Here is an 11,539-nt window from a genome sequence, read left to right as displayed (position 1 = left end):
CATTTACTCACCCTCAGGTTGTTCCAAACCTGTATGAGTTTCTTTCTTCTGCGGAACACAAAAGATAATTTAAAGATTGTGAGTAACTAAACATTTGACAGAAGCCATAGACTTCCATTAGTATGGAGGGAAAAAAAAATACTATATAAGTCAATAGCTACCGTCAACTACCTGGTTACCCACATTCTTCAAAACATCTTCTTTTGTGTTTAATAGACTAGTAAGAGTCCAGTACTGTTTATATGTAATATATACAGTTCAGGTGCAGTTCTCATGACCGAGAACCAGGGGCCTGTACCATAATGGTAGATGAACAAATTCAGAGTTACAGGATTAGTTTCAAGTTGACAAAACCGAACCACTCCAAACTGGCTTTGTTGGTACCATGATGCTGATCATGAACTTTCTTTGTCAACTCAGGCTTTGATCCTGAGTTTGTGGAGCACATGTCCATGTGTCCCTTGGCTCACATCTGATTGGTCCAATTTCAATTTGAGCTCTCTAACTCAGAACACAACCTGCCCCAGAGCAGGTTAGCTGTGCAGTGTAAGTTACTATGGCAATGAACGCCGCTAAAAGCCAAGCCACTTTCATGGTACCTAAAACCCAGGATTGATGCAAACTAAACTGAAACTTACCTGGCTAGCCAGCTAATCCGGCTTCATGCTACAGGCCCCAGGTTCCTTCAACTCAATCAAATGTTTAGATCCGAACTCCTAACCTGAGATTTCTCTCCACATTACTTCTTATTTTTAACACAAGAGATGAAATGACTGGGCTTGTTAGGTTTCTTGCATAAAGCCTTAATGTACTGTAAACAACAGAACATAAATATTTCAGTTGTGTTAAAATAGCATGCAATTTCAGAAATATTGGAACTGATAGAGCTGAATCTAGAGAGACTTTATTGATAATTTACAGCCAAGAATGCTGTATACAACAGAAATAAAAAACATTCTGACTAGCATAACAATTTAAATGTGGACCATTTGGTCTTTGACAGGGAGAGAGAATGGTGACGTCTAAACAAAAATGCATCTCAGGAAAGAAAATCCTGGATCTGAAGCACAGACACTGGGCTGCTAATGACCGTACCTGAAAAACAGAGCAATGAAAGATGAATATTAGTACAAGTATGGACATTTGCAACCAATAAAAGACATGTCAGAAAACATGGGATTAGAACAACAATGCATTATCCCTTCTCAATGATAAACTTCTGGAAAATACAAATAATGGGGAAAAACAGAATAATCTCTACTAGCATGTTCAGCTGCTCATAACTGAATCAAAAGTATTTATCATCAATCATATGTTATATCCTAATACAGTTCAAAGTGATACACGATACAGCTTATCTAGAGCGGGTTCGAGAGCTCTAGACTTACGTTTCAGTGAACTAAGATTAATACAGTTTCTGGTCTGCCTCTATTTTAATGAAGAAACAAAATCACTCACTTCTGGAACTCCCACTCTCTGTTGTCCAGAGGACACACCTGTCTGGTCTTCAGCCAGCGAGAGATGCAGTGGAAATGAAATGCATGCTGCAGAACCAAAAACACACAGTTATACCACAACCAAACAGACACAGTCCACATTTTGATTTCATTTGATTGGTTAGTGTGCGTGTCATCAAACTCACATTACAGACTCCCCAGGCCACTGTACACTCCTCTGACGTAGCTGACGCCTGATTGGCCTGACACTCTATACCTGAAGATAGATGAACTAGGCTTAAACAACCAAGGCAACTCACTAAATAGCAGTTGTCAGTGTGTTAAACAAGAAACTAAACCTAGAATACAGTCAGATGAGACCAAACGGGAGCTGATACTTACAGAGGTCCATAATGTGATTTCTGCAAATGGCACAGTTGTCCACCACAATGTCCCAAGCCCACAGAGCCACGGCATTCCACTGCAAGAGAAACACAGTTCAGAAATTCATTAAACCAAACAAATCTCCGCAGCACAATTCCATGGCAATTCATAACTATTTTATTTTCCAGTGGCACTGAGATCCAACCCAATGTAAATCTCAATTCACCAGGAAATAAAACGCCTATTACAGATCTACAATCCATACACACAGATCAGAAAATAAGTCAAAACTGACAGAATTTACATGGTAATATCATACTGTGGTACTAAATGATTACAGTGTGTTCAAAAAAAAAAAAGTGTTAAAATTAGACGCGTCTAATGGGATGGAACGTGCCTTTAAAGTCAAAACAATCGAATCGAACGTTTAGAATGAGTCTACGAAGTCCAGAACTGTTGTCTATAAATGCTGTCTAGGTAAACAACTCACTGGGTTGCTAAGTGATTTCTATTAGTGTTTCATTTATCTAACGTTAGTGGCCTGGTTAAATAATCTCTCCGATTACGCAGCAGAATTGAACGTTACTAGAGTTAAAATCAGAGGCGTCAAGAACGACCAGGTTACATTTGTCTATTTGATATCAGATTCTACATATTTATGAGACATATTAAAGCTGACTGTAATCATAATAAGAACACAGGCAAGTGATTAATATTAATGATGAGAAAGAGCAGCGCCGCCGATGCTAACCGGGGATTATAAAAACGCCGCTGAGAAAGAGTTTACATTTTTAAGAGACTAAGTGGTTTAAATGTGTGTATATATACTTGCCATCAATACTTAATACCGACGTCTCAATACTGTACCTTTTTCACTTCAAAACGCTTTTTACTGGCTCCGCTGTTAGCTCCACTCGGGGTGTCTACATCCATCGCGGCCGCCATGTTTGCTAATGGTGTGATCTCGCGAGAGTTGAGTGAGATTTTAGTGATTTTTACTGAGCATAGTTCCTCAGTTTAGTAATCACTGATAGGTTGCCCATGCGCGCTATTTAGAATTCTGTTTATATTTAACTATATTAATATATTTCAAAAGATGATTTTCTCAACATATCGATTGTAAAGTAAACTCAAATGTTTTGTAGTCAAATGAAAAAAACAGTAGGTTCCACCGAGATTTGAACTCGGATCGCTGGATTCAGAGTCCAGAGTGCTAACCATTACACCATGGAACCAGCTGATGCCTCAGCAAAATATTTCCATATTTAAAGGAACGCTGATGTTTTTCAACTACTTACACGTATTTTCCTTTGCCTCTTTTTTTTCACAACTTTACACACAAATCCAAAAATTGCATACAAAATGCAAAATGCCTCACATCTCTTGCAAAATGAAGCACTACATTCAAAATATCACAAACACACCTCAAAAGCAAACATTTAAGCAAACCATAATATTAATTCCTGTTAGATTTTTGTGTGCTACATAGAGAATTGTGTGTTGTGTTTTGCAAAAAGTGTTTTATGAAATTGAAAACTAAGAATTAGTGTATGGTTTTGCAGATTTGGTGTGTGGTTCTGGTGTTTGAGCGTCAGGTTTCAGAAATTGTGACAAGTAAAGATTTTGTGTGTTAGCGGTTGAAAAAAACTAAAATGTAATTTTGTGAGGAAATTCTGAATATTTCTTTAAATAAATGATTTATTTGAAATTACACATACTTAACATTATAAAAACCCATATTTATGAGTTAAACCATATAAAACCACGTTTGATGGAATGTTTCATAATTCACAAAAGCAAAATCATTCTGTTCTGCCTTGAAAAAAATTGCACATTCAAGAACTATGAACAGCAGATGTAAAGACTATTATACAGTAACAACTATGGTCTTTATCAGCTTTACCTATAAATAAACTAAGTAACAGCAGTAAATTTGTTCACCCGATAAATATATCACATTATCCGTTTAGTTTAAATCAAAAGCTCTATGACTTTTCATTGATGACTTAATCCTTGGACGCCTTCCTCTTTTTTTCTGGTTTGGCCTGTTTTTTTTTTTCAGGGCCCGCACTGGTTTGAGTTCATCAAACTCATTTTTCTTTGGTGCTGCTGTCAGTTTGGTCTTCGCTGGTTTAGGATTAGGCTCAGATTGCACAGGCCTGGCCTTTGTGGTCTGCATGGGTTTGTTTGGTGTAGGGGCTTTGGTAGGAATGGAGGTCTCATTGAAGGAATGAGCATTTTCTCCAGAACAGTTCTTAAAGATGGGTGCCTCCATCACAGACTGACCTCGCAGCTCAGAAGGGTAACCGCACACGGCCTCAACTCTCAGACCTGACTTTTTCAACCATCTGAAAGAAAGTTGAGATGATAGATAGATAGATAGATAGATAGATAGATAGATAGATAGATAGATAGATAGATTACAGTTAATTTTTATGGATTAAATGATTACATATTATTCACATAATGGCAGGAAATTATTCATAATTTGATTCCTCCTAATTCTTTTTTTTTCTATTAAGTTTTCCTCTCAGAAATTCTACCGCTTTTATACATTTGGAAAGTCTTCCAGCCTTAAAACCCCTGAAACCCTGGCTTTATGTAATGTTTAGTACAATTCATGATGTTGATAACAAAGAATGGAATGTATTTTTGCTCAAAAGTAATCTAAAATTAATTAAAAAGTAGTCAGAGTACATTACCTACTATGTGTTATCCAATAGACAATTATAATAATTTCCATCATGTAATTTGTTATTAGTAATAGACTATAATTTGTAAGATAGAACGGCAGATGGATGGATGGATGGATGGGTATCTCACCTGTAAAATGGTAGTAATTTGCAGTCACACATTAATGGATTTTTGTTAAGGGAAAGGTATTGAAGTCCAGTAAGAGGTGAAAGGTCAGGCAACTCCTCTAACTGGTTCTCTTCCAGAGACAAAGACAACAGACCAGGACCAAACCCTGCCAGAGACCTTGCGCTCATCTACGACCACAAATCAAACAAGGAGACAGAGAAGGAACATTTTCTATTATCGAGATAAGTAAAAGCAAGGATTAACTGTTGTTTCTTTATCATTTAAAGGAATAGTTCACTCAAAAATGAAAATTCTGTCATTAATTACTCACACTCATGTCGTTCTCAACCCATAAGACCTTCATTCATCTTCAGAAGACAAATAAAGATATTGTCCAAGAGATTTCTGTCCCTGCATAGACAGCAACACAACTGACTCAGAAAGACGCATGTTGAAGACTGACACAGAAAACAAGAATTGTTGAATAAAGTAGTTATTTTTGTTTTCTTTGCGCATAAAAAGTATTCTTGTAACTTCATATAATTACTGTTTATCTACTGATTTAACAATATCCTTACTACCTTTCTGGGCCTTGAACATGGAAGTACCATTGCTGTCTATGGAGGGTCAGAAAGCTCGTGGATTTCATCAGAAATATCTTAATTTGTGTTCTGAAGATGAACGAAGGACTCACGGGTTTGGAACGACATGAGGGTGCGTAATTAATGACAGAATTTTCATTTTTGGGTGAACTAAACCTGTAATAGTGCATAAAGTTATCTTATGTAGTTTGTCATTTGACCTCTACCTTCTGAAGACTCATTCTATCAATGTGCAGGTGCTTTAGACTCTCTGCCACCGCCCGAAATGCTCTTGGCCCAATCCAGCGAATCGGATTCCCTGAAAGGCGGAGCTCAGACAAAAGAGGGGCGTGGCCTAGCGCATCACTCGGCACTTCTGTTAGCGCATTAGCTTCAAGATGAAGGACGTCCAGCTTGGGTGCCGGATCCAGAGCTTTTGGCACTATAGATGCGATGATGTTATTATTGAGGTAAAGGCCCGACAGCTGAGGGACCGGGGAAAGGAGGCCTGAAGGCTCTAGTTTAACTATAAGGTTTCTCTCCAGATGCAGCTCGAGGAGTTTGGGGATGTGAGCCAGTGTATCTGAAGAAGGAAACTGAGCGAGTTTATTGCCTTCCAGGTGAAGGTACATGATCTCATGGGCACCTTCAAAGGTTTTTGTGTCCAGGGAGGACAGTTGGTTGTCAGACAGGTAGAGGTACATTAGCCCCTTCATGCCCTGGAAGGCGCCACCCTCGATCTCATGGATCTTACAGCTGTCCAGGTGAAGAGACACCACCTCTGGGACGCCAGGGAAACTGTTGCTAGGAAGATAATGGAAATGGTTTCCGCGCATGTCAAGCAGAAGAGTGTTGCCAGGGAAACCAGTGGGCACTTTAGTGTGGCCGCGGTCCTCACATGTAGCGTGCTGAACTGCAGCCTTGATGGTGAGAGTGAGGAGAACAGAACATGTGGTGAGACGGAGATATGTATTAGATTTAAGGTATAGTTCACTCAAAAATGAAAATCTGCTGACAGTTTACTCACCCTCAGGCCATCCAAGATGTAGATGACTCTGTTTCTTCATCAAAACAGATTTGGAGAATTGTCACTTGATCACCAGTGGATCCTCTGAAGTGAAGAGGATTTGTTTCTTACAAATATGCAGCTTTTCACTTCACAAAATGTTAACTGATGGTCGTGTGGGTTACTTGTAGATTATTGTGATGTTTTTATCAGCTGTTTGGACTGTCGTTTTGACGGCACCCATTCACTGCAGAGGATCCATTGGTGAGCAAGTGATGTAATGCTACATTTCTTCAAATCAGTTCTGATAAAGAAACAAACTCATCTACATTTTGGATGATCTGAGGGTGAGTAAATGTTCAGCAGATTTTCATGTTTGAAACTATTCTTTTAAGTTAATATTTTTGTATAACTGACAAGAACAAGGAATATATTGAATTATGAATAAATAACTAAAATTCCCTCCACCCTTTTCCAAGCCTTCCTCACCTCACAATGGCAATTCTTTGGGCATTTGCTCTTTTTCTTTGGCTTGGCAGTTGGCACGGCCTTTTCTTGCACTCCATCTTCTTCTTTTTCTATCACATCTGGCCTCAGCTCATCATGTGGTCTGCAGCGGAGGTCCTTTTCTTCAACATCTTGTAGAGGTTCGTCTGAGAGGTGTGGTGGCCAAGCACAGGCCCCATAGAGCTTGATTCCTGAGCTCAGCGCCCACATCTTCAGCCCTTGCAGTAAACATGTACATCTAATCGGGTTCCCTGAAGGACAGTGAATGAGAGTTATCACTTCACAGGTTGATTCTGAGATATTTTAAATGAATAAATCATATAATCTCCAGAATTGTGATGAAAATAATAACATACTACATGTAAGACAATTTTAGAATAAAAGAATACTCTTAATTCAACTTAAATAACTTTAGTTAAGATTTAGTAACTAACTACAATTTTCATAATTAATCATTGATACTGTACTTACTTTATCTTCATATTTATTTATTTTTTTAAATTCCACAGGTTTCCTAAAGTTTCAGTAGGGGAGGGATGGAAAGTGGTTCATTAGAAATGCCAATGAATGAAGGAAAGAAAGATTATTATTATTATTGTTGTTGTTGTTGCTAGATTTTATTGGCTTAAATAGCATTTCTAATGAACTACTGCTCAACTGTCCTACTGAAACTTTAGAAAATAATTAGAATTATGATGTTGTTGATACTTCCATTATATTATTATTATTTCTTTATAATTCATTTATATACTAATATTATTATAAGCTGAAAAAATATAATGTAATATTAAATAATAATAGTCATAATCATTCATATGAATGATAATTCAGCTATTATTATTGCTGCTCTTGTTGTGGTTGTTGTTTTTGTTGTTATTAAACAACATTTCTAATATAAAAATGCATATAATTTAATTATATATTTATTAAATATATAAGTACAAGAATAAAAGATAATTAAAAATAATTATAGTTGCAAAGTTTGTTGTGAGAATAATTATACTGACTGAAAAGTTAGTGTGGTAACAAACAGTAACTGTCTACTGAGACAGTGGGCAATGCTGTATTCATACCGGTGAGGTTCAGGCTGGTGAGCTGCGAGGACATTTTGAGGGCCTGTATGTAAGGGAGCTGGTTATAGCTCAGATCTAGGTGAGAGATATGAGGAGACAGATACAGAACTGATTCAGACAGGTCCTGAAGGGCCATGCGGTGCAGAGACAGATGTGTGAGTTTCGGCATGGACACACTCTCCTCCACCAAATATGTCATGGGGTTAAAACTCAAATCCAGGTGAGTCAACTCCACCAATCTGAGACAAAAAGAGAGAACAGTGAGTTCTGAACGTCTGTTTTATACCAGAGGATATCTAACATCAGCAACAATCATTCATTTTGCTTGTCAAAAATCAGTGGTTACCTGGTCATAGTTTTGGTAGGAAAGTACTGGAGTTCATTATGGTCCAGGTTTAAGTGTGTGAGTGCAAGAAGACCAGCAAAGGCTTCCGTCGCCAGATTATTTAGAGAGTTATGACTCAAACGCAACAACTGGATACTCAGCATTCCCTGAGAGACAGATAATTGGGAATTAATCAGGAGGAAAATTACTCGTATATCAAAAAAGGTCTAAAAGAAGATTATCACATAGAGCTTCCAAACCAACAAACAAAATCAGTGTAAACTCAGATTGGAAAGTTTATAACATCAAGTAATGGGACTCTTTGAGAGAACTCTAGAATTGACTAGAAAAAGATGATCTATATTCTCAACTGAAAGTATGAAAGAAGTCTCTTATGCTCAACAAGGCTGCAGTTGTTTGATCAAAAATACAGTAAAAATAGTAATATTGTGAAATATTTGTTACAATTTAAACTAACTGTTTTCTATTGTAATATATTTTATTCCTGTGATGGCAAACTCCAGTCTTCAGTGTCACATGATCCTTCAGAAATCATTCTAATATGCTGATTTGCTGCTCAAGAAACATTTCTGATTATTATCGATGTTGAACACAGCAGCTTAATATTCTGTGGAAACTGTCATGCTGAATAAAAGAATGCATAAAAGAACAGCATTTATTTGAAACAGGAATCAGATGTCTTCGTTGTCACTTTTACTTAATTTAATGCATCCTTGCTGAATAAAAGAATCCAAAACAAAAAATCTTACTGATCCCAAATTGTTGATCGTTAGTGTACCTGAAATGCCATGTTGGGGAGGTAGACTAGCTGGTTATGAGTCAGGGAGAGCAGGTTTACAGAGTTTAACGCAGCGAACGCTCCAGGGTGGATCTCTTCAATGCGATTCCGGTCTAAATACAACTGCTTCAGTGATGATAAACCGTCAAATGATTCCTACAGGAGGGGAGACAGTAACAACATATTACATTTCAAACCATCAGCTTTAGAATGATTTTACCTCCATTCATCTAAAATTATCACACTTCCACATCTCAAAGAAAATACCTGGTAGAGGATGTCAATATTGTTGCTAGTGAGGTCAAGCTGCACCAAACGTGAAAGTCCCCGGAACGCCCCCTCTCTGACGGACTGGATACTGCACCCCTGCAGGTTCAGGTGGGTCAGGTAGGGTGTGTGTTTGAACGCACTTTTAGGCAGTTCCCCAAGATTATTCCTCTTCAGGTCCAATTTCACCGTGATCTGAGATAAAAGCCATTGCATATAAATATGTCAATCCACATGCTCATAATAATGCTAACAGGTCCTATAAGTTAGTCAGGCTATTTTGAAAGTCATTAGAAGTGTTATTAACCCTGCATACCAAATTTTACCCATTAGGAAGGAACAATATAAAACGCTCAGTCTGTTATAGTGTCATGCATCGTCTAGTTGTTTGATGGTGGATGTCATGCACAATCTGGATACAAAAGCAAACTTCTGAGGGATCGGACAATAAACTATGATTATGATATTAAGAGACAAGCATGATGTTTTATGTGTGGATGTGGAAAGTCACACTCACTTCATTTATAGTAGGAGGAATATGTGTGAGATTCTTCCTTGCACACGTCACAGTGAGCTTTGTGTCGTCGCAGACGCAGACGCGCGGGCATTTCTCAGTCTGACCCGCAGGCACAGAGGTTATTAGGAACAGAAGCAGACGTGCTACTCTCAGCCTCATGGTGCCGACCTCCTCCAACTGAAGGGATACAAAGGAAACTGATTATTATCAGCATTTGAATATAATGGAAAGATCAAAAATATACTGACAAGATGGTGCAAAGTTTCTAGTAGTACATTTTACCTTAAGACTGGTTTTTGCTTATTTTATATTTTCTAAACAGGCGCAGTAGGCCTATTCTTTCATGTTCAAAAAGTGTTAGCATGTCCATTTATGTAGGCGACATGAAAATAATAAAAAGTTAAATAAAATAAAAAATTACAACGCTAACATTTAAAAAAAATAAAAAATGTTTAATAGAATAAGTAATTTATACTTTCCAAGGTTTCAGTAATTTGATCAAAAAAGCAGTTAGAAGAGTAATACTGTGAAATATTAATTTTAAATGTAATTTATGCCTGTGATCAAAGCTGATCTTTCAGCATCATTACTCCAGTCTTCAGTGTCACATGAACCTTCTCAGAAATACTCAAAAAATGAGAGAAAAAGAAACATCCACATTGTTAATGTTAAAAAAACAACAACTTTTGAACAGTAGCATAAATAAAATGAACATATGAGAACAATCATTGTTACTGTGCTTCTAACTATTTAAAGATGGTGTTCCTATTTCAAACCAAACACAACATAATACTGACTTCAAACACCATAGGTAAATTCTTGCATTATGACCTCTGATCCCATCCTGCCCTTAACACAATTAACACAGTGGTACCACATTTCACAGGGCTCCAAACTTCAGTGCAAGAATGAAGAAAGACAAATACGTATTTTACTCATTTCCATTTTTGAATCTTACAAATATACTCATTCAGACGGTTTCACTATATGCAAAACTTAACTTGATCAGCGTAAGGATGAAAACCATTTATATTATTGAGCTGAATATAAACTATTGTTTCTGCAAAAAGATAAGGAAAAGATGAAAGAAATGACAACTCACCTCTACGAGTCTTATGAGTTTAGGCTATTTATAATCCCAGAAATCAAAATTCTGCAGCTCTAAACTTGACCGTGATAGGGAAATATTTTCTTGATCTCGCAAGAATGTTACTTTTCATTACAAGTTTGTTTAAAATTACAACTAAACATTTAGTCTTCAGGGTGAAAATCTTTCATCTGCGCCTTCTGTTCTAGTCCGCTGCACCGATGTGAATGAGATAAGAATGGCCCCGCCCACTGGTCTCCCTTTTACGACTAACTTTCTCACATTCAACCCGTTCTTCTTCATCAGTAGTAGGGTGAATTAAGAGTGATTGGGACAGTTTTTGAAATTCTGCCATGTGCAAGGTCTTTTGCCATAAATTTAAACAATCGGCCCAACACATGATATATTTCTGTAATACTGAAGATGTTAACTACCCATTTGAGGAGGAAACAGTCTTATATTATAATGAACGGATGCGTGATGTGCACTTTTCTGTTAACTGAGCCAAAAAAACATTTCGGTAACATTTGGGTGATTGTGACAACGCATTTTTTTTTTTTTTTTTTTTTTTTACTGTACTGAATATTTACTGTAGTGCACAAGTTAGTTCATATTTTTTTCTTTCTTTTTTTAATTTATTGATGGGCTTTTATTTCATGCCTTTATTTGGACAGGACAGGAAAGCACTGGGTGAAGAGAGAGGGAAGCAGGATCGGCAAAAGACCACAAGCCGGGATTCGAACTTGGGTCGCCGT

The 11,539-nt window shown here is 37.3% G+C and overlaps 2 protein-coding genes and 1 non-coding gene across 3 annotated transcripts; all 3 read right to left on the bottom strand.

The window, feature by feature from the left end:
- Positions 1-888: 888 nt before the first annotated feature.
- On the bottom strand, positions 889-2,845 carry rbx1 (ring-box 1, E3 ubiquitin protein ligase). Its single transcript, XM_058771047.1, has 5 exons — positions 2,688-2,845; positions 1,839-1,917; positions 1,643-1,713; positions 1,459-1,544; positions 889-1,095 (listed from the first exon to the last, which is right to left on the bottom strand). Exons 1-5 carry the CDS (start codon positions 2,763-2,765, stop codon positions 1,083-1,085), a joined length of 327 nt encoding a protein of 108 aa, XP_058627030.1. The 5' UTR covers positions 2,766-2,845; the 3' UTR covers positions 889-1,082.
- Positions 2,846-2,983: 138 nt separating this feature from the next.
- Positions 2,984-3,055, bottom strand: trnaq-cug (transfer RNA glutamine (anticodon CUG)). Its single transcript has one exon. It is a non-coding gene; the product is annotated as a tRNA-Gln (tRNA).
- A 485-nt stretch (positions 3,056-3,540) lies between these two features.
- chadla (chondroadherin-like a) lies at positions 3,541-10,991 on the bottom strand. The gene is made up of 10 exons (XM_058771026.1): positions 10,800-10,991; positions 9,698-9,874; positions 9,181-9,375; positions 8,914-9,069; positions 8,136-8,281; positions 7,790-8,028; positions 6,699-6,967; positions 5,431-6,123; positions 4,644-4,810; positions 3,541-4,168 (listed from the first exon to the last, which is right to left on the bottom strand). The coding sequence occupies exons 2-10, from the start codon at positions 9,854-9,856 to the stop codon at positions 3,787-3,789; spliced, it is 2,406 nt and encodes an 801-aa protein (XP_058627009.1). The 5' UTR covers positions 9,857-9,874; positions 10,800-10,991; the 3' UTR covers positions 3,541-3,786.
- Between the last annotated feature and the right edge of the window lie 548 nt (positions 10,992-11,539).

The sequence above is a fragment of the Onychostoma macrolepis genome, chromosome 03 (genome assembly GCF_012432095.1).
Source record: "Onychostoma macrolepis isolate SWU-2019 chromosome 03, ASM1243209v1, whole genome shotgun sequence".
NCBI classification, from domain to species: Eukaryota; Metazoa; Chordata; class Actinopteri; order Cypriniformes; family Cyprinidae; genus Onychostoma; species Onychostoma macrolepis.
The sequence above is the reverse complement of the archived record's forward strand: the minus strand, read 5'-3'. Positions and strand labels throughout refer to the sequence as shown.